The sequence below is a fragment of the Eupeodes corollae genome, chromosome 1 (assembly GCF_945859685.1).
Source record: "Eupeodes corollae chromosome 1, idEupCoro1.1, whole genome shotgun sequence".
In the NCBI taxonomy this organism is placed as follows: domain Eukaryota; kingdom Metazoa; phylum Arthropoda; class Insecta; order Diptera; family Syrphidae; genus Eupeodes; species Eupeodes corollae.
Genome location: NC_079147.1, coordinates 227,063,671 through 227,087,399, shown reverse-complemented (window position 1 = coordinate 227,087,399; position 23,729 = coordinate 227,063,671). Strand labels below are relative to the sequence as shown.

Sequence of the window (23,729 nt, the reverse complement as noted above, 5' to 3'; positions counted from 1 at the left end):
CGCCAACACATCAAAGGGAAGGAAATCCCAACGAAATGGTTCGATTTGATGACATAAAACATACTATAATAAAAATGGAAAAGCGTCTTCGATGTCGAAATTGTTCCAGTCAAACAATTTTTTGTTGCAAGAAGTGTAAGATCCCAATTCATCCGAAATGTTTTGATACATACCACATAAGGACCCATTCTTCATAATAATATGTATCATCATGAAGTTTAAAGCACACAACAACTAATAATATTTCCAAAAAAAAAATATTCATAATAAAGCTTTTACCTAAATTTTAAAACAAAAAACTCGAAATTTTTTATTAATTCTGCTACCCCTTTCGGCTAATGTTGGGAAAACGCAACACGAATTTTCCGGAAAACTAGAAGGTTTTAAACTTTTTTTTTCAGATTTCACTAAGTTCAGATATAAATAGACAGCATATGAAATTTCAAGCTTCTAGCTCACCTGGAACTAGTAGCCGCCGGAAATGGGTTAAAACACAAAATGCAAATTCCATGAGAAAATATTGATGAATCCGCACCACAAAACCATGGTTTAGGTCCCAATTTTATCCGATAACTTCAAAAAATCCATTTCGAAAAAATTGACAGAGTTTCAACTTGCTTTCAAATCAAACAAAACTCAAGACGAAACCTGATAAGGACAAAAAAACAGATGTGATCTACACAATTAACTGCAATGGTAAATCAAACGAACCGTGCAACCTGTGCTATATTGGGACCACAAAACAACTTCTTAGACAACGCATCTCGAATGATACGTACGACATAAAGCTAAAAAATTCTGAGAGGACAGCCCTGGCCAGTCACAGCATAGTAAGCGGTCATTCCCCAAACTTTGAAGGCGTGGAAGTTCTACACACAGACAAACATGTTTCCAAACGCTACAAGTTAGAAACATTACATATTCTCAATAACAAAAGGAACATGAACCGAAAACAAGATACACAAAACATTTCTGCTGTATATTGCTCTCTTCTTTCTTCTTAAATGTAATTTGGGCTTTAATTAATTTAGACTTAACTTCATTCTTTCAAGTGCTTATTATATTTATAGTTTTATTTCTAATTTATACTAACTAATATAATTAATATTTATTTTTTTTCCTATTTTTCTTGGGTGTGTTTGTATCCCATTGATCTAACTAAGATTATTTGTATTTTTTTGTGTTAATAAAGTTCCCTTGAAGAAGGCAGCAATCCCTGCCGAAACGTTAGGAAAGTTAATGTAACTTAATTGTTTCATGGCAAAAACTACAGCGACCAAAAAAGCCGCAGGAAAATTATATTTCTACTAATCACAATAATACAAAACGTATTTTGCGAAACTAGGAAAATGATAAATTCAAGGTTTGCTCAAAACTTCATATAGACTAAAATAAAGAGTCATAAGTCATAACAAAAAAGTATTTCCAGAAACTTAGTAACATACTTAAATGATTTAAACCGAATGATTTCTAATTCGCAAAATCATCATACAATTTATTGTTAAGTTTTTGATTGTTTTAAGCATTTTTAAAGGAACATATTCAATAAACCTGATGTTACAGAATTAATTGGTTGTTTTGTGATTTGACCTGCCCCGTTATCTTAGTTAGAATTCAGAAAAGCTAATTCAATTGACCAAAACAACCTGCATTACCAAACATAAATCTACACATATTCAATTTATGATTGTTATTGGAGTTAAATCGTACTTAAAACTAATAGCTTAAATAAATTGTGTTAATTTCCAAGTACCTACATATAACATATAAGTTTATCAGGAATTTGAGTTTTTGGTCTCACTGATTGGTAAACTTGGGTACACATCTATAAATAGTATTAATCTCAGTGAAAAACATGGCTGTAAGAAGGAATTATTAGAACTGATATCCCTGTTTTTTTCTATCAAACAAATTTAAAAACTATTTTTTAATTTGAAACATCTTGAAAAACTAATATACATACATTATCAGTCTTATTTAAAAACGCTGTATAGAGCCTACATAAAGTTATGTTATCTCTATAATGCCTCTAAACGCAAAAATGCTATTTATAAAACTTATACAAGGTTGCATAGTCCCATAATAAGCTAAACGCGTTTTGAGGTTGAATAGAGCCTACATAAGGAAATTATTGTTATTATTATTTCGTAAATGTCATTTTGATTTCTCTCCTCTCTTTTTGAAATTAAAATAAAAACAATAATGCCTCTCGAGTTTAGCTCGTGAGCCGAAGAAACGAAGAATCTAAAAAAAATATAGATTTTCGAAAGAGAATATCATACAAATAATTGGAATTATTTTGTTATATTTTAGTTGCTATGACAACTAGCAGATTTTATAGTACTTTTGGCACTTTTTTTGATATAAGCATTGTATAACTAAAATTTATAGCAGATTTTTTTATAAATAGGAATTTTCGCAACGTTACATAGAGCCTACATAAATCCTTATTCACTGTATAACTATTCATCTGTTTAGCGAATTCTATTAAATAAGACTGTATGTATATAATTTCATAAGACTTTATTTTTTTTTTGAAACATATGCATTTGAATTTAACTTTCCATAAAGTCCCCAATCCTTTAAAACGCATAGGATCGAATTTAAATTTAAAAGCTTTAACCAAGCCAAGCACGTATCTATTTGCGTTCTAAAACAAACAAAAAATATAAAACCTATAATATAATTTGCTTCAGTAACCAGCTCCTTCAAAATGTATGTGTTTTTCCTTTTTTCTGTTTGCTGCTGGGACGATTTCAATATTTCGTTCCATTGAAGCATGTATCATTGTTGGCATTATACTTTTATTTGTTCTTTTTTTTCTGTTTAGATGGTGTTTGCCGTTATTAACATAATTTCTACACTCGATTCTTCAGCTTCTTTCTATACCCAACCTAGCAAAAATAAATACATGCCAAACACGTCTATGTTGAAAGAAACAAAGCAAAATGACATTGCTGTCCTTTAATTTGTTTCTCGTTTTTCTGTTTTTTGTTGTTTTTTTTTTGACTAGATTGTGAGAACTGAAAACATATAAAACAGATGCCACCTATCATGTCTCATATAGCAAAGGTACAGTATCCGTACTTTAATAAAAATCAAATGTCTATGTGTATACAACAAAAGTTATTATCTCCTGTACACCTTCCTTTCCTACACTGCCACAACAAAACACAACAAAAAAAAAGGATTTCACAAAAAGGACGAAGACTTTTCTGTATCAAAATTCGTTTTGTCACCATCATTAAAGAAGAGGATACAATACAACAACAACAACAACAAAAAAACAACACAAAAAACACGAAAGCAAATCAAGAGGTTAAGGAGGTGGAGCACTATTTTCTCGCTTTATTTGCGAGAAAAATCCATGCGCTGGAATATATCATCATGCCCATCGATTTTTTATCCTTGTCGACAGTTTTGTGGTGTATGAAACTATTTATCAAGGAAGTCCCTACTTTAGGATGAGGTATATGTTTTTTTTTTGCGTCTAATAATAAACATGAAATTTTTCCCCCAAAACATATTTTAAACAAAATGAAATAAATAATTTAATTAAAAATAACTCACCAGTCTTTTCTTTAATCTCACATAACACAGAAAACAATGCCGGTTTCATTCGGTGGCAATTCAATGTATGTTTTCTCGCTTGTGCTTCGTCCAGCGATTGTTCCGAAATGCTCATAATTTGCTGTAAAATCTCGCCAATATCTTTTTGTTTACGAACTTCATTTTCATTGCCACCAGCATTTGTGCCATCATCTTGTCCGGGCATTCCATAGCCTTGAGGTGCCATCATACCTCCACTATGGGCCATCATACGATTGGGATCTTCCATTATGTGAAAGCTTGAATTTGAGGAGGAATCAATTTTGTGGCCGCTTCAGTGTGTTCCTTCAGCTTCAATTTCCAAATAAAGTTTGTCTAGGTATTTTTCTGTTTAACGCGGAATAGAGATACAAAAATCGACACTTAGAAATCAGTTTATGTTTTATGTTTGTTTTTGTTTTCTTTACATTAATTATAAATAAATAAAGAAAAAGCAAAACTTTTGATAAGAACGAGCAGAAAACACAGGCAACAAAAATATACAAGATGCAACAAAAGACACAATATCACTCAAAAATACCAAAATGTTGACTTCAAAACCGCGTGAAGTTGTCAACTTAAGAAGAAGAATACACGACAAACAACTCCAATCTATTTCCCGCAGTTGACTGAATCTGAATTTATCTCGAAGATAGTTTTCCCTTCGGGCGCTCTACTATTCAACCAACCAAGTTAACCGAAAGCAAAAGCAAAAGCCATTCTAGTCTAAGTCGGTTGCCAGGTTGTGTCAAATACCATGTTTTCGAAAAGCTAGGAAATATAAGGGTTCTTTTTGTATTCACATATTGAGTTCGGGATTATGTATGAATATATGTACATACATATGTATAAAACAATTGTTGTTTTTTATCTAGGTTAATTTTTGAAACCCAAATAGTCTGGTCTCATGATAAGATGCCTTAAGGGTGTAACCCTAGCAGACTAAAAACACAGTTTGTTTTGCTGTCAAAAGTGGAACCATTTGTGGTATCGGTGATACTAAAACGCGGTAATATGATTTAAAGAAGCTTTTAACAAAACAATTGTTAATAACTAACCAAAATCTGTTGGTTAAAGATTTGGATTCAAAAGACAGTTGATCCTATTCATGATGGAAATACAGAACTTCTTATTTAAACGGACTCCAAAATAAAGAATATATTTTTTTTCTGTAAAATTTATGACACACCTGGTAACCATTATAGAGAATTCAACTAAAGCATCAAACACCAACACGAAGAAGAAGGCAAGAGAGGACCAGAGAGGAGAACGATATCATCACTTGCCCTGTCGATATACCTGATATTCCATCCATGTTAGGTTGTGTTGCGAGAAGAGGATGAAGCATAAACAACAGCCCATCATCAGCCCGCAATTTCATCTCTAGCACAACTGTGTATCATAGAGGAAGGCAGAGGGGTTTTACATGGGACAAGGGCATTCAAATAAGAAAACAAAAGAGGATTAAGTGGTATTCGTCTCTTTAGATGTGTATTACTTTTTCAACCCGATGTTGGATGCCACCACACCACACCAAACCAAACCACACCGCATCACAACTGCCACCCGCGCCTTTATGTTTGAACTCTTTGTTAAACTTGGGCCAACGAGTAGAAGAAAGAAAGTGGGAAGAATATAAGTTAACAAAAAAAAGCGTGAACAAAAATCAATGGATATGGATACTTGGGCCTCTGTACTGCCTCTCAAAGAAGGTGATATGGCTATCCCCGTGGAAATGTATATATAAGTGTAGTGTATCTATAAATTATATTTTAGATGTTTGTTCCGATGCTCACACTTAGGACGAAGTTCGAAGTTGTTTTTTATTTTGTTTTGCTTTAAGATCAATGTTGAATTACGATAGCAGCCACAAAAGGAAAGATTGAAGGTCAACAAATGAGTGAATTTGGATTATTTATTTATTAATTGATCATTGATGAGTACTTTAAAGTTTGAAGAAGATTTACTAAGAAACATTTTTAATATACTAAGTAAGACATTTGAGTATTACAAGCCAATTAATCACATTGAGTACAAGTTAGGAACATTGGATTTTGGATTTGCAGGAAATTGCTCATTCTTTCCATTTTGTAAAAAAATAAACAGCTGTTGAAGGTTTGTACTAAGAGGCTATAATTCTCCAAAAGCTGTGCTTTTTTTCTTGTTTACACTTTTTTTCTCAGCTCACAATGGGACAATTTCAATTATTTATTTCAAAAATGGATTACCCGTAAGTTCAAAAATTGTTTTTTTTTTACAAATCAATCCAAATGGTAAATGGTAAAGCACGTCAATTGAATAGGCGTGTAGGTACGAAAGGGTGGAACAAGTAAGGCGTAGTGTGCCTAAACAAATCCTTAGAGCTTATCAAAAACAAATTTAGTATTTTGGGATATAGTGTAAAGCAAGGTTACATGGTGCAACGTACCTATGGGTTTATAGCTAAAAACAAAAAGACGAGCAAGTACAAATTGTTGCAAATTTTGGTCTAGTCATCATGCGTCTTTTGTCGGAAACGGAGTTTAGAATTTGTCTTCGAATGTTTTAAGTATTTCGACACCCGAGTAAACCAATTTTACATTTTGTAACGCTTTGACATGCGACAAGAAAAGTAGTGTCAATTTACTTTGGTGTATGTGAATCTGCTTTAAGATCGGGATACGGGCATCCCATTGAAAATTTCGTGTGAAAGTGAAATCTGAAGAAGATCAAGGATATACCTAGAAAAATTACCATTATTAAGTTACGCGTTGTCAAATCAGCAAAACAATTTTCATTAAAAACATGTCTGTTCACACAGACACAGCTTAGTCTAGAATTTAATTTCTATACTTTTGGATATCTTCATTGAATCAAGGTTTTAGATCCGTTGTAATTTTTAATGAAACGAAGAAATTGAACAGGGTCATTAAATTTTCGGTTGTCAAAAAAACGGTGTCTAATTAAATGACATCACGCAATAAAAGCATAATTGATCGTGTGGTGTAGCGACATTTCGTACAAGTTATGCTCTCCAATAGCCGCCGGCCAAAAGGAAGATGCATGACATATTTAACCATAGTGGTTTCGGGGTGAAACTAATATGTTACTATTTGTTGGATATATTCCTTACATTTTCATGACGAAACTATGTTTATTTAAGAAATTATTTTGGGCAACTAGTTGGTCGAATATGAAGACCATAATCATCATGTTATGAGCGGAAAAGTTGTACATTTTAATAATTTAAGCTATTCATTATCATAAATTGCAAGCATTCAACAAATTTCAGGTATGACATTTCTAATTACCTGAGTTTGACAGCTGTCATATGGCAGTGGTCTGTTTTTCCTAACTAAAGTTAACTAAATTCCACAAGTTTATTCAGGTTTTCATCAAACAAATGTTTTCCAGGTAATGAACACGAATGGAATTTTGTATTGGCATTGTATAATTTAAACTTCGTGAACGTGCTAACGAGTAAGGTAGAATTGTCAAATTTCAAGCAAAACATTTTTGTTTTTCTGTTGAAATAGAATCATCATCAACTCAAAACAATTTTCACCGCTTGATTAAGTTTAAGACGATGAAGATCAAGTTGATGGATCTATCAATTTGGTTAAATTACTTTCATATTTTGTTAAAGTGTAATGGTCATGTTGGTCTACCTATTGCTCCTAATTAAGATATATGTATGTACATCGTTGGAAATCCTAGCTCCAATACATTATTTTGTACCATTGAACAATAAGAGCAGGGCCCTGTTTATGAGGTTCGCTGCGGATCGTTTTCAAGTCGACCTTTAAAATTCGACTTGAGTCGTATTTCCTTATTAACGAATTCGCGGCGGAGCGAAAATAGTTCTTAATATATTTCAGTGATTTGACACTTTTGGTTTAACTTTTTCTTCCTATATTCCAGTAATTTGACACTTTTGGTTTGATAGCTATCCACAAATTTTGTTTTTTTTTTTATTGAATTTGTCAATTTTAATAAACAATACTAAATTTAAAAAATTGATTCAATTACGGTGTATATTTATTGTGAAAGGGATAAATTTGAGGAATCCCAGGAATGCTCAAGATAACGGGTGTCCAGGAGAATTAAATAAGATTTTATATTTTATTGTGGATTGAGAAGAAGATGATAGGAAAATTAAAGTAAAGCTAGTTCAAATTTGTATATTTACAATTAAGGATGAATTCATTCTTTCGCCTGTTAATCCGCCAAACAAAAATTCAATTTTCATATTGGTACCCCTTCAATAAAAAGTTGTTTTCCTCATCCAAAATGACTTCAGATACAAAAGTAAATAAAGTGCAAATAAAGTAAATTCGTGGTTGATATATTTTATAGAATTTCCATAGTTGGTAAAATTTATTTTTCTAAACAAATTTAAAGAATAAAAAAAACTACCGTCAATTTCATATTCGTACTCTGTTTTAATCAGTCAACAAATTTTTTTTTTTAATATTTTGTGGCATAACCTTTGGAATTAATTACAGCTTTTAATCGTCTTGGCATTGACCTTACCAATTCTTCAGTTGTTTCCGAGGTTATTTGTGTCCATTCATAGAGAATTTTCTCCCGAGTCGTTTTTGTTCTTAATGGTGCATTTGCGGATTCTGCGGTTCGTCCCATTAATTCTCTATCGGATTAGTTTCTGGTGATTGTGGGGGGGTTTGAAAAAACCTTACTGTATTTAAGGAGAAGCCACGGGTTGCTTTAGGTTGTTATCTTGATAAAAAGTTAAGTTGTTTTCTAGACTCATTCGTACAGCACTATCTTTTAAATTCGTCTTCGGGACACCTATGCAGATCTTGTCATCCGTAATTCCTTCAATTATGTACAGTTTCCCAACTGCAGCTGCTGAAAAACAACCCCTCACCCTGCGGTTCCTCGAGTGTTTTGCGGAAGGTATTCAGTATTCGGCTTACACTAAACCATTTGTCTGCCATCCAAGCCATGAATACTGAACTTTGACTCATCTGTGAAAATAACCGTTTTCCAGAAGTCAAAGTCTTTTGCTTGGTATTCTTTGGCGAAAACAACCCGTTTAAGCCTGTTGACATGACTTTTAAATGTTTTTTTTTTTGCGCGATTTTCATCCGTTGAAACAATATTCTCGTATACAATTCCGCAACATTTCAGTGCAAAATTGTTTTTCCACGGATTGGCGAGGATTCTGTGCCAATTTTGGTGTACTTATTTTTTGATATATTTATTTCGCGCACAATCATCCTCTTGTCCTACGTGCTGAAAATACTTCTTGTTGTATTTTGAGGTAACTTTTCAATCCTTTTTTCCTTGACAAACCGGTTAACCATTCTTTAAACCGCTGATTTAGCTCGATTAACTAAATATGAAATCTGAAATCTAAGCGTACGAATACGAAATAGATCTAAATTTGCAGTAGTTTTTATCATTTTAGCATTTACTTAGTAAACGATTTTTACCAACTTTGAAAATTTAATAAAATATATCAACCATGAATACTAACTTAACATGTATGTGGTATTAATGTCCTACTTCAAGCTATTTAGGACCAGAAGAAATGGATACACTGTAATTGTTTTTTTTTTACAAGATGATGAAGAACCAGATACTATCGATATCTTACCAACAAAAAAATCAAGAAGATTAATCTAATACCTACATATTTATGTTTCGTTTAACATCCAAATATGTTAATAACAAAAATTTTATACCTACAAAATTATGAAGTCTAAAACATTTCGTCTTTATTTGTTGGAATTCGCAGTGTTTTTTTTTATTTTTTGTCATACTCATTCGTTGGTAAACTCCATAGTACCTAATGGTTTTTATAGGTCTCATTTCGGGACACCAGTTAGTTTCCATATATGTTTGGCCATTCTCTTTCTTTCTGTTTAGTATCAAATTTTTTTGCGACCGTAATAAATAAAAAATAAAAAGAAACTTTTATCTGCTAAACTGAAAGCTGGAAATTTATTTTGCCCATGAAAAGCTCAAACAGAGGAAATTAGGAAACTTGAGTTTTGACAGATGTAGATCAAATATAAATTGTTTTATTTTAATCATAGAAAATCCCATATACAGTTGCTCACAGCTTATTTGATACACTGTTTATTTCCAAAATAAAAACAGTATATCTATTAAGGTAAAATGTATACATATATGTCCGAAATTTAAATGTATGTAATTTAATAAAATAAATAAAAGTTTGCAGACCCAAGTTCAGAGAGCAAATAGTAATTTTAGAATTCTCAAATTAACGTCCATATTCTTCCTACTAAGAGGAAAACGCAGTTTTGATCAAAAAATACCTCACAGCTTATTTGATACAGCTAACTTAGTGTTTTTATTTATTTTTATTTTATGTAACCTAGTTCGCGATCAATTTTTAATTAATAATAATTAATATTGTAATTTCGTAAGCCAAAATAACAAACCAAGTCTTTAACTCAAAATGGGTCGCAGCACAACAATTGAAGTTCGCTAAATGGCAAAAAACGGCAAATTGCAAAATGTGTAAGTTTGAGTGCCTCTACAGTGCAGCATATAATAGAGAGATTTATTCATTAAAACCATATTAAAGACAAGGAAAGAAACGCATGGAACAAAATTTTCAACGCTTCTGATGAAAGATACATTGTTCGAAAAATCAAAAATAATCCAAAGTTATCAGCCCCAAATAGAACAAGAACTAGGGAAGACATGTTGTGCTGAAACCATTTTCCGTGTGCTACGCGAGTATGATTCCAATGGGCGAGTCGCTCGTAAAAAGCCTCTGACCAGTTAGAGTAAATCAGAGAAGCCGCCTTGCCTTGCTTACGAGCATATTTTAAAAAACTTCGACTTCTGGAACAGTGTCATTTTTACAGAAAAATCTAAATTCAACATTTTTGGGTCCGACGGGTTGTCCTATGTCTGGCGAAAGCCAAATACGGAACTCAAAACGGAAAACCTGAAAGCTACAGTTAAGTATGGTGTAGGAAGCGTGATGGTATGGGCTTGTAAATCTGCACCAGGGGTTGGCAATTTGGAATTAATTAAAGGGATGAACAAAAATATGTTAAATATAAATATATTAAAAAATAATTTGACGAAAAGTGCAGAAAAGTTGGGTATTCGTCAAAATTTCCGATTTTAACAAGATAATGACTCGAAGCATAAGTCAGGAATCGTGCAGACATGGCTCATCTGGTATTGTCTTCAGATGACACCCCCGGCGCAGTCAGCAGATATGAAAGTGATAGAAAATTTGTGGGCTTTGTTGGACATTAATATACGAAGACATAAAATTTGTAACAAAAATAATCTGAAAAAGGCCCTTCTAGATAAATGGCAGAAATTTAGATCGGAAATAACAAAGAAGCTTGTTGATTTCATGCCAAAAAGATTAGAAACTTTTGAAAAGGCAAAAGGGTACCACACAAAGTACTGAAATGTCAAGGATTTTTAAAACTCGCAAGTTTTTTCTAAGACAAATGATATTGTATTAAGATGTGGCATGAAATTTATTGCATTTTTAGTTTTTTAGTTGTTACCTTCTTAAATACCATTATTTTTAAATAAACTTTTGATCATTGTTGAAGTATATTTGATTTTCTTTGAAAAAAAAAAAATGATTTTTTGTAGATAATCAGTCTTGTTTGCATGCTACAACAACTTAAATTATAAATCTAGCACTGTATCAAATAAGCTGTGAGCTTCTGTATATCAATTTTAAAAGTTGTTGGAATTTGGTGGAATGATTTAGAAACGACTATTGCTAAAAAACTGATCTGCCAAACTTCTAATATCAAAAATTTAAAACAAATTTTTATGGGTAGCTTCAAATAGAAATTGAATAACAAAAGGAAGCTCTAAAGCTGCTTTTAACTTCCTAGAGAAATGTAATACATGTGAATAATTGAGTTAAATATAAATATGTATGTAAAACATACCTTGAATCAAATATTCTTTGTTTTTTTTCAACATTTGGATAGGAGCCTCAATGAAAGAGGTTTAAGGCAAGAAAGATAAAAAAAAATGTTTGTTTCGGTTTTTAACCCGACTTCTTGGGGCGACTTTCCATTACCGCAGCACGAATTCGCTTCCGATTTTTTTTTTACAATTAGGAAGGGGTCTCAATAGAACATGCTTTAAATATTAAGGCGAGAAAACATATTTAAGTCATAGAAAAAAATATTTTTTTTACGCACTTGACCCAACTTTTCCATTTTTTGAGCCTAAAACAAGTTTTTGTTGAATTGATAGCACGGCGGCGAACTAACAGCTAGGTTGTAAGGGGGGGCATACTACCAACCTGCAACCCCCTGCTCGGAATAACAATATGATTTGTGGTGGGTGCGAGTTTGGGTTTCCCCAACAAAAAAATAAATATGGCAACACTGACCAAAAAACGTGGAAGAAATTTCAAAGTTTTTTGCGTGTTTTGTATGTAAAAAAGTGAACTTGGAAGATTAATTTAAAATTAAAATAAATGTTTCCTCGTTTTAAAATGCTATAGTTATTATTTATTTGCTCATATCTATCAAATAAAAAACATGAAAGTCGAACTTCGTGCTGTGGTAATGAAAAGTTGAGCTCTTAAGTTTATAAATAACTTCAAATAAATAAATTATGCCATCTCTAAAACAGAGGCAAAACTGACAAAATACATCAATTTTGTGTGTTTTATGTAAAAAAGTTGGCTTTAAAAAGCCAAGACGATAACTAAAGAGTATTTATTTTAGATGTGGGGTTTTCAAGAAGTTACAAAACGCAATTTTTTAACAATATGGTTAAAAATGTAGCTTTATTTAAAAAAAAAAGGTTTGCTATTATGATTTAAAAATGATTTCGGTCAAGTGGAGACCCCGTCTATAAATAAATAAATTGTGTGGCGCGACAGTCCGTTGAGAACTAGTAGTCTGAGAGCTAGCAACGTTTGGAAAACAACAAACGCAACCGCTAACGCCAGCCAGATAGCCCAGACTCTAACCGAAAGAGCAAGAAAGACAACATATCGAAAAATTAATTGACCTTAAAATTCTCGATCGAAAACGTTGCGAGCTCCTATACTATAGGGCCTACTGAATTAGAACTCTCAACCATTCCTGTGTGCCAGTACTGTTGTCCGGGATGGAGGTATCCTACAGTTCTAGGCCGAAGCCGAACGGCTAATTTGAGAAAGCACTTTTCTTGACAAGAATTACTCTTGGAGAATTTGTCAATTCCTCGCAAGAGACAGTAGCCGTGACATTAATTTTAGACGGCATAGGTAGAGATCAAACCCAAGACCTCTGGCATAGTGGCATTACAGTTCAACGCACTAACCATCGACTCGAACAATTTCGAACCGAGAGGTCCACTTTCGACCCCTTTTACCAGCAATTGGGGCAGTGGCAGTGTATTTGAGTTGAATATTCTCTTCCAAGTCGTCACCAGGGCCAGTTATAGGTATCATTGAAATCACACCGTACATTTTTTTTAATGGATATTTAACTGTATTTCCCTTTGATTGGAAAAAAAAAATTATATACTGATCGATCGGAAATCACACAAAGAATTGTTTGTGAAAAAAAAAAAAAAAAATTTTAATTGCGCAGTTATTTTTTGCTAAAAATGTATTTTTTTTATTTTCCGTATTGTAATTCATTTTCCTGAACAGCTGATCCTTTTACGTATAAAAGTAAAACAAATCGTTCCACTAATTTGTGTTAAAATTTTACACAATCCCAATCAAAGATTTATGTCAGAAAAAATTGATGGAGTGCATTTCAAATGCATTTTTTTTTAAATTCCAATGATTGGTTTCAATGATGAAAACCTATGATAGCTTAAACTAACCACGACACAGGCCCTTGATACGGGATAGTGGGTCATATGCTAAAAGATGAGAAAGTTCTCAAAGTCAGGGCTGACGAGCTTGGACTCGCATCTGAGATCGATCGAGCAGACTCCGAATCGGGGTCAGTCTCATATGCAAAAAAACGAGTTCACTCTCTACAGTTCAGACTCAGAGATATGAGAACGATCTCAAAGGTCTTTGTATGCACTTGCACTACCTAAATCAGTAGTTCATGTACGTTCAGTTGAGTAAAGAAGGAAAAATGTCTTCTAATAGCGAGAATGAAAGTGTAATTATAAACAATAATGCTTAAAATCTTTTCTAGTAATTGAAACTAAACAAAGTTTTACTGGAGAAGTCGCAATTACCAGTTTTAAAGGCAAGAAAAAGAGATGCTATTCTTAGAAGCATATAAGCATTTAAAAATAAATTTGGCGAGACATTATTTTGTAAGTGAAAAAAAAAATTACTAAAAAAATGTCAAATATGAAGTCCCGCTTTAAAAGCAAAATAGATTTAAAAAAAAACTAAAACTAAGAAAATAATTCTTAAGAGCTGGGAAAAAGCATTGCTTGTTTTGATGCTTGTAAATTTTGTATTCGCATTGCACTTAGCGTGTACATTCATTGAGTAGTGTCCTTTGAAGTTGACGTACTCCTCGTAGTGATAGAATGGTTTCTTATACGCAGAATGCACATGTGTACAATCCAAAGCACCAAAGGCGAAAGGAAACTCATACTTACTGCTTCATAACCTTTGCGCTTCTTCTATTTCTTCAATCAGTTACACGGCTTGCAATTTTTGTTGCGACCTGCTGTACAATCCTAGATATCGTTGATTGATTGACACAAATTCCTTCACCAACACCGCTTTGAAATCCAGGATCTTCTACATAACGCAGACAAAATCCTCATTTTTTCTTGATAAGTCAAAGCACCACCGCGTGTTTCCAGGATTAGGCCCAAAAACTCAGCGGTGAATAATCGCACACTTCTTTCACTAAATCTATACAATTTTCGAAAACCTTCACCAATTGGACATCTTCTATTTATACCTATAAACACCATTTATATCGAAGTTATTCTGAAACTCATCCATTTTGATAGTTGTTTATCAACTGAGTAAGAGAAAAGCCATCCTCCACAATTTTGTGAGATCGATCTCATGCAATCGAGCGTTTGCTCATCGTTTGGCATCTCAAAACTATAACTTTCTCACATAGAGCTTTTGTCGAGAGATAGGTCTCAATACTTTGAGATCGAACTCACAGCTTGAGATCGATCTCGGTCTCTGTAGTTCTTTGCATACCACTCTAAGAATGTTCTCAGAAAAGTGAGTTAAGAGCTTGAACTTATCTTTTTGCATATGACCCGGTGTCTTCATCAGAAGTTTCCTTAAAGAAATTTATTGTTTCGATGCGTCGCGTGAAAGAAACCATTGTTTTGGTGATAAATTTCAACGATTTGCAAACGTTGTTTAGAAGTAAGTGTATATATTTTCAAATCGCAAAGAAAACAGGACAATTCAAGCCATCAAAAAGATAAACCCCGAAAAAAGTATTGCCACATTAAAAACCACAAGTCTACTCCCGTTATTCGCTTAGAAACGATGTTATGCCACCATATTTTGTAAAAATGTTGATGCTTAAAAACTAAAAAGGATTACAATAGTTAAAGAGTTAGAAAAAGAACAGACTACAGTGCTACCAACACAAAATCACAAATTAATGACCCTGAACTCTGAACCTACTGAATATTCAAATTTCTTGACATTGAGTGCTTCTGATTAGATAGTTTGCTATACAAAATTAAATAAAATTTATTTGAAATCACTCCCCAGGAGTACCTATAATATAAACATGGGCAACATTCCAACAAAACTGTCAGCACCACTCCCTCCAAACGTGTTCCACAATTAAAAAAGAGAGTGAATGACTACGGATTTTATTTTGGAGGCAAAGGACTCATTCAAAAAACATTCAAATTCACACGCGTAAGAATCAACTTTTAAATCAAAATTAAATGACAACCATCTTTACGCAAGACCTTAAATATTCGTAGGTGGATAATTCAGAGCAAACGCACCAACTAACATCTCATTTTGTTTCCACCTCAAACCTTGCTTGACATTTTCCTATAAACATCACCACCACACACCCTCCACACAAGTCTATTTAACAAAACAAGAAAAAGAATATATACCTACACTTTCTATATATATATATATCTATATACATTATGTATTTATGTATACTCACATTGAACTTTTATTATTTTTTAGAGAAATAAGTTTTTATCTGCTTTTTGTTGATTTAGACTTTAGGACAAAAATCAAAACAAATTCAATTTACGAATTTACGAGAATTAAACGAAAATTACAAGGAATCCCAACTCAATTCCGTTTACACACAAATTCCCTCGACACTCACGGCCGTCGTCGCTCTGGAATGAACAATAAATTATTGGGATTGGGATGAGCCATGAGCAGTGAAAATAAATTGATAGCCGAGATTTTGTTTTGTAAACAAAATTTCACAACTTAAACTCGGACTGCAAATGATAAAATTAGGGATAAATGAAATATATTGATTGCACTACAATATCGCACTTTACACTTAATTGTTAAACAATTATTTACCATAGGAGTTTAGATTTTATTTGAAAGGAGTGTCGGTTCTCCCTGCTTAGATTTTAATGGCCGACGCGATTTTATTTTCTTCTTGTTCTTTTACACGGATTTAAAAAGAAAAAGTGTCTAAAAAAGATATTTCCAATATGGCCGCAGTGTGGTGGAGGTGAAGTTGAATAAATTCAACTTGTAACTTCTGCACTAGTACAATAATCTATGCCGTGAACTGCGTTCAGCTATCAATGGACAGGTTCAGCAGACAATAAGCGAGACTTCAATTGCAGTCTTTGAGAGCAAAATATGACAAAATTAAATATTTAATTTTTCATATGCCTTTAATTTCACACTTGTAAGTAAGTAAATCACTTAGTTATGAAATTTCACTTTCAGTTAAATGACAAAATACATGATCAGCTGATATTGTTTAAAGGAGATTTGTTTTGAGTTGACTTGACAAGAAAGTTTCCATAATTGTAAGTCTATTTTTTGGCAGCGGGCCAATCAGCTTCTAGAAATTTGACTTGCCTTCCAATAAGAAATACAAGAAAAAATGACATTTATGCAACAGGATAAATGTCCACTTAGAGGAAATGATAGAATAATTTGTTTTATTCTTTGAATCTTTGTATATAATAATAATGTATATATACCCAAATTTTTTGTAGGACTTTTTTATTTGTTTTACGCCACGAACAGCGTATGATTTGAGTTTTTCTTGTAGGGCTTTATTAAGTTTTTAAGTCTGGACCTTTCGCATGCATGCAACCCACTAATCCACGACGGCCATTAAAACGACATTATTTTTCACATATAATGACTTTGACTCTCTCAAATAAAGATAAAACCTTATTGACCCTCCCATGGTTCTCACCTTGATGTGGTGGGAGGGCTAACATCTTACCCTCCCGCTGCATGCTGTCAGGCAAAAAAAAAAACACAAAAAAAAAAACAGAAATGTCAATCGTTCATTATCAATTTAAGTTCATACCAATTTAAATTTAAAAGTCAGTTAAACGTCAATCGTTAATACAAATTTAAATTTAAAAGTCAGATTAAAACTTAAGTGGGTATATAAATTCAAGAGTCGGCAGAAGTAACATCGGATGTGGGCGGCGATGGCTTGGCCTATAAACAGGATAAGTTTGCAGTGGCGTTTTCAACAACAATAGTAAACTCTGTGCATCGTGATTCCCTTCATGGGTGTCTGATGGACTTCTCTCACTGCGACGATGAAAATGCGGGAGCTTGGGAGGGAGTGATATCATCGGATGAGGAGAATCTTCGTCATGGAAGATGCCTATCTTCGCAAGCACCGAAGCAAGTGTCACTGTGGCATAAAACCCCTCTTCAAGGCAATTAAAAAGATTCACTAACGATCCTGCAGCCAAAGCCTCGACAATATCAGGTACCAAGGTGACCTCGACTCCAAAAGGTACGTATACTAGTGGAGGAAAGCTTACCAATGTCTACATGGATGAGGCAGGGTGCTCAGCTTCCCTATGTCCTACCACATCTAGCCTATATGGGTCTAATCCGATCAAGGACAACATGGTTCATCTAAGAAAGAAGAATAAGGAAGGTAATTTGGATCCTGACTTCAAATGGATCGAGAATGCTTACGACGACATGGCAAAACTGACCTAAACAACTCCATCGTTGCAAACAGCAAAGGCTCATTTGGGCCTAATCTCAGAGGCTTGGATTAATAATGGCAACATTTATTAGTAAAGGGCCCACAGAAGGTAACTATCGTACATGTGGTGGCAAAAAAAAACTTATTAATCTTTTCGTCCTCTCTTCCCATTGTAACGCTGATAGGACGATGTTAAAATGCGCCCCGAATTAAAGCATAAGTGTATATTTCAGGTGAGGAACAGTGTCTTCCACTATTTGTTAACGACGACAAGGTAACAAACCTTGGCAGGTAAAAAGGATGGGCGTGCTGACCAATATTTGTCATTCCATTCTTTGAAATAATTAAACAAGAATAAATGTTAGCCATCCTTAAGTGAAACACGGTGACGGTTTATTGTTGGACCGATCTTCCAAATTAATGATAATCATGATCAAGGAAACATATCTTGGTATTTTTAAAGAGGTAATTGCTTCCGTATGCTGAGAAAAATTTGTCACTTAGTTGGAAGTTGTAGCAAGATAACTATTCCAAGCACTCTTCAAAATTGGTCAACTTGGACAACTATAGCTTGAAATACAAAAGCAATGGGAAGCAATTTCGGTAGTTAAATACTAAATATTTGAATCGATAGATAAAAATTTCAGTTGCAAAAGTTTGTTGTTAACTTAAAGTCATTGGGCAGGTTCAGTCGACATAAGGGACTTGAAAGTAAGGCAAGCTTCTAGCATCTAATTGGTGAGCTGCCAAAAATTGCTTTCCAATTAAAGCAACTTTATTTGAAAGCTAGTCATAAGAAATTTGTATTAAGCCAATTCCAATTACATATGTCAAAATGACAGCTAATAATAATTTTTCCTTCAACTAAAAGCTGAACGGACAAAACTAAAGCAGGAAATCATTTTATTTTGAAAAAAGTCAAATAAAACTACAAATTAAGATATAAAATTATTTTTTTTAAATTTATTTTAAATAATAATATTATTGTCTTAAATTAACAGTATTTAGATTTGCTATAATTATTTACATATTTATAATATTACAAAATATTTAGAATTCCTATTAAAAACGATTGGACAAAACTGAAGCACATTTTTCAAACACAATCTTTAACAAAATGTCAATATATTTAGTGGCATATTCGTTATTTTTTATGACGGCAGCACATCGATGCGCCATGGAGATGATAAGGTTTTCTATGTACTGGCTGGGAATATTATTCCAGATTCTCTATCGGGTTGAGGTCAGGGGATTGTGCTGGCCATTGCGTTTAGGATCGTTGTCATGTTAAAATATCCATCTCAATGGCATGTTTTCTTCTGTATAAGGATACATGACATTTTGAAGGATATCTCTATACATGAAACTATCCATTATAGCTCTAATTCTGTGGATCGGTCCGACTCCTTCACACTTCACTGGAAAAACATCCCCAGACCATAATACTACCCCACCGTGTTTTATTGTTCCTTTTAAATAGCGAGGCTTTAAACATTTAGCTTCTGGCCTACGTACTGTATGAAATCCGTCGGATCCTTTGAAATTGAACTTCGATTCATCAGAGAAGAGGACCGTCCTCCATTTCTCCACATTCCAGTTCAAATGTGCTTTTGCAAATTCAATTCTGGCACTGTCTGTTCTTCGCAGAAATGAATGGTTTTTTCGCTGTTCGATATGATCGGAGGCCAACATCAACCGCTCTTCTCCGTATAGTCCTGCTTGATATTTTTAAACCCAATTCTTTTTTAATGATTTCCGATGATATGAAAGGATCTTTTTTAATAACCCTGGCGATTTTTCTGTCTTCGCGATTTGAAGTTTTTCGCGGTCTACTACCACTATGAATAGTTTGCACTGTTTCTCGAGCACAAAATAGAGAAATTACTCAGGAAATCACTGAATGATTAATAAAATATTTTTTGCTTATGAATGTAACTGATTCGCCACTATTGAAATCAGACACAATTTTTTTCTTTTGATTCGTCGGAGTACTTATCGCGAGCCATTTTAAAATCTCGATGCAATGCTTACAACAGATTACGCGGAATGGTGAACAATTCACTATTCTTAGTCGCAATGGAAAAAAACATTAAATTACTGTAAAATATAGACCATACAGATGAGTTATTTTAAAATAGGGTACATGTGCTAAAAGCCTGCGAAATCTACTACGGCGACTGCTACCGAGAACAAAGACAGCGTCTATTTGGGTGTGGATTTGTTGTTGGAACTAGGCTCAGGCAAAAAGTCTTGAGTTTCAACAGTGTGAGCGAGCGCATCACGACAATCCGCATCAAGGCTAAATTCGCCAACATAAGCCTAATATGCGCGCATGCCCCAACAGAGGAGAAAGATGAAGACACCAAAGACATATTCTTCGAGCTCTTGGACAAGACATATGAGCAGTGCCCTGGCTATGACATTAAAATTGTCTTGTCCAAGCTGGGAAGAGAAGACATCTTTGGTGGCATAATCGGGAGATACAGCCTGCACGACACCACCTCCGACAACGGATTCAGGCTGGTCGATTTCGCTGCGGGGCGAGACGTTCTGGTAGCTAGTACGCAGTTCACGCATCTCAATATCCACAAGAGGACATGGAAATCTCCTGATCAATCAACCGTCAACCAGATTGACCACATTGCGATCGACGCACGACTCTTCTCCAGTATCCAGGATATCCGAACATTCCGAGAAGCCAACATTGACTCGGACCACTACCTCGTTGTAGCCAAGGTACGGCTACGGATATCCCGATCCAAGCCAAAACAAGGAAGTACTGTGAGAAGATTCGACGTTAGACGGCTACAATCGCAGGAGACTGCCATGTCCTTTTCCGATCCGCATCAAGGCTAAATTCGCCAACATAAGCCTAATATGCGCGCATGCCCCAACAGAGGAGAAAGATGAAGACACCAAAGACATATTCTTCGAGCTCTTGGACAAGACATATGAGCAGTGCCCTGGCTATGACATTAAAATTGTCTTGTCCAAGCTGGGAAGAGAAGACATCTTTGGTGGCATAATCGGGAGATACAGCCTGCACGACACCACCTCCGACAACGGATTCAGGCTGGTCGATTTCGCTGCGGGGCGAGACGTTCTGGTAGCTAGTACGCAGTTCACGCATCTCAATATCCACAAGAGGACATGGAAATCTCCTGATCAATCAACCGTCAACCAGATTGACCACATTGCGATCGACGCACGACTCTTCTCCAGTATCCAGGATATCCGAACATTCCGAGAAGCCAACATTGACTCGGACCACTACCTCGTTGTAGCCAAGGTACGGCTACGGATATCCCGATCCAAGCCAAAACAAGGAAGTACTGTGAGAAGATTCGACGTTAGACGGCTACAATCGCAGGAGACTGCCATGTCCTTTTCCGATCGAGTCTCTAATAACCTCCTAAGGAGTCCTATGCTTCCTGCATTAAGCGTTGAAAACCAGTGGCAACATTGCCTTGCAGCCATCAGAGATGCCGCCTCTGAAGTGCTAGATTTCACACGGCCACCACAGCGAAACCCCTGGTTTGACGACGAATGCCGGCAAGCTCACGCAGCGAAACAAGAGGCATACAAAACGGCGCTGCACAAAAGGACTAGAGCTGCTCGCGAGCTCTACGAGCAGAAGAGGAGAGAGGAACACCGGCTTCTTAGACGGAAAAAAAGAGAGCATGAGAAGCGCGCGATCGAGGAGATAGAGGGATGTCACAACAGTAATGAGGTTCGTAAATTTTACCAAAAGGTAAAAAAAACCTCCCAAGGGTACCAGCCACGAACCGAAGCCTGTAAAGACGACCAAGGGAACATCGTAGTAGAACCACAGTCGATGCTGAGAATATGGAAAGATCACTTCTCCAAATTATATAACGGCGATGACGAACCGAATTCCGCTGTAAGGGAGATAGAACCACTCAACCTCGACGACGCAGATCAACAATTCCGCCTACCCGACCTTGACGAAGTGAAGATAGCTATATCTAAACTTAAGTCAAACAAAGCTGCTGGAGCTGACGGCATCGCGGCCAAACTATTCAAAGCAGCAGGCGATAAGTTGGTACGGAGCATGCACCAACTCATCTGCAAAATATGGTCAGAACAAAGCATGCCCGATGAGTGGAATCTCAGCATAGTGTGCCCGATACATAATAAAGGAGACCCTCTAAACTGCGCCAACTACAGAGGCATCAGTCTCCTTAACATTGCGTATAAGATCCTCTCTGCCGTATTATGTGAACGTCTGAAGCCATTCGTCAACAACCTGATTGGTCCTTATCAGTGTGGCTTCAGACCAGGAAAGTCTACTATCGACCAAATATTCACACTACGGCAGATCTTGGAAAAAACCCAGGAGCTTCAAATCGATACCCACCATCTCTTTATCGATTTTAAAGCCGCGTATGACAGCATCCATAGCGAAGAGCTCTACAGAGCAATGTCTAGTTTTGGCATCCCTGTCAAACTTATCCGTTTGTGCAGAATGACGATGGAGAATGCACGCTGCTCTATCAAGGTCGGAAAAGATCTTACCGATGCATTTGATGTCAAAAAAGGTTTTAGACAAGGCGATGCACTGTCATGCGACTTCTTCAACATCGTTCTGGAAAGAATTGTGCAAAACTCAACCGTCAACACTAGAGGCACAATCTTCCAAAGATCCATCCAATTACTCGGATACGCAGATGATATTGACATAATTGGAAGATCAAAGCGTGATGTCAGTGGAGCGTTTCTGAGCATTGCGACGGAAGCGAAGAAGATGGGTTTAGTGGTCAATGAGGGCAAGACCAAGTATATGCTGTCATCAAAAAAGGACACTGAACGACGACGTCTTGGACAAAACGTCACCATGGACAGCTATAACTTTTCAGGTAGTTAAGGACTTTGTCTACCTAGGCACCGCTATTAATGCAGACAACGACACCAGCGCTGAAATCAAACGAAGAATAACTCTTGCAAATCGCTGCTTCTTTGGACTTAGAAGGCAATTGAGAAGTAAAGTCCTCTCTCGAGTATGTAAAATCACCATCTATAAGACACTCATCATCCCGGTCCTCATTTATGGCGCTGAGGCCTGGACCCTGTCAAAGAAAGATGAGAGTGTCTTAGGATGCTTCGAGAGAAAAATTCTTCGGGCGATTTTTGGTCCCGTAAGCATAGATGGAGAATGGAGGAGAAGATATAACGACGAGCTGTACGGGCTGTACAACGACACTGACCTAGTTAGCAGAATCAAAGTCCAACGGCTTAGATGGCTAGGTCATGTAGAGCGGATAGACATCAACGCTCCAGCCCGGAAGGTCTTCGAATCCAATCCCGAGGGACGGCGCAGTAGAGGAAGACCGCGACTCAGGTGGCGCACGCAGGTGGGAGAGGACCTCAACCAACTTGGCGTGCGAAACTGGAGACTACTAGCTAGGGACCGAGCTGGCTGGAGACGCTTGTTGGTTGAGGCCCAGGTCCGCCCCGGACTGTAGCGCCACCTTAAGTAAGTAAATACATGTGCTTTTGGTTTGTCCAATCGTTTTTCATAAGAATTCTAAATATTTTGTAATATTTTAAATATGTAAATGTTTATAGCAAATTTAAGACAATAATATTATTATTTAGAATAAATAAAAAAAATAATTTTATATCTTAATTTGTAGTTTTATTTGACTTTTTTCAAAATGAAACGATTTCGTACAAATCTATTTGATGTTTTATGTAAATTGGAAAAGGAGTTTGTAATATTTCCTTAAAATACAAAATACAAGTGTTTTGTAGACAGTTATAGTTTTTGCACGATCAACTGAAGGTAGAGATTAGTAAAGTAGAGGTCCGAGTTAAAATTTTATGACACGTGAAAAACTAACTTGTTGCCTTGGTCAAAAGGTTCGTTCAAAGAAAAAGGTGACTGCAATTAAAGTCTCTTATGTTGCCTGAACCAGCCCATTAAAATTAATTTAGGGTCAAAAGAGGCAAAAGCTTTGTTTTGAAACCAGCAATAAATATTTTTAACTTGCAGTTTATATGATGGATTCTGGTTGGCAAAAAACTAATACCAAATATTTAACTATGTAGGTTTTATCAACGGGC

The 23,729-nt window shown here is 35.3% G+C and overlaps 1 protein-coding gene across 2 annotated transcripts in view; it reads right to left on the bottom strand.

The window, feature by feature from the left end:
• The window catches only part of LOC129954234 (homeobox protein extradenticle), a 68,966-nt gene extending 52,786 nt beyond the window's left edge, over positions 1 to 16,180 (bottom strand). For both annotated transcript variants that reach the window (XM_056068008.1, XM_056068009.1), the window contains exons 1-3: positions 16,022 to 16,180; positions 15,642 to 15,825; positions 3,571 to 3,936 (exon numbers count right to left, since the gene is read on the bottom strand). In XM_056068008.1, coding sequence (XP_055923983.1) covers positions 3,571 to 3,838 — 268 coding nt within the window. In that variant the 5' untranslated portion in view covers positions 3,839 to 3,936; positions 15,642 to 15,825; positions 16,022 to 16,180. The remainder of the gene's footprint in view (positions 1 to 3,570; positions 3,937 to 15,641; positions 15,826 to 16,021) is intronic.
• Positions 16,181 to 23,729: the final 7,549 nt, after the last annotated feature.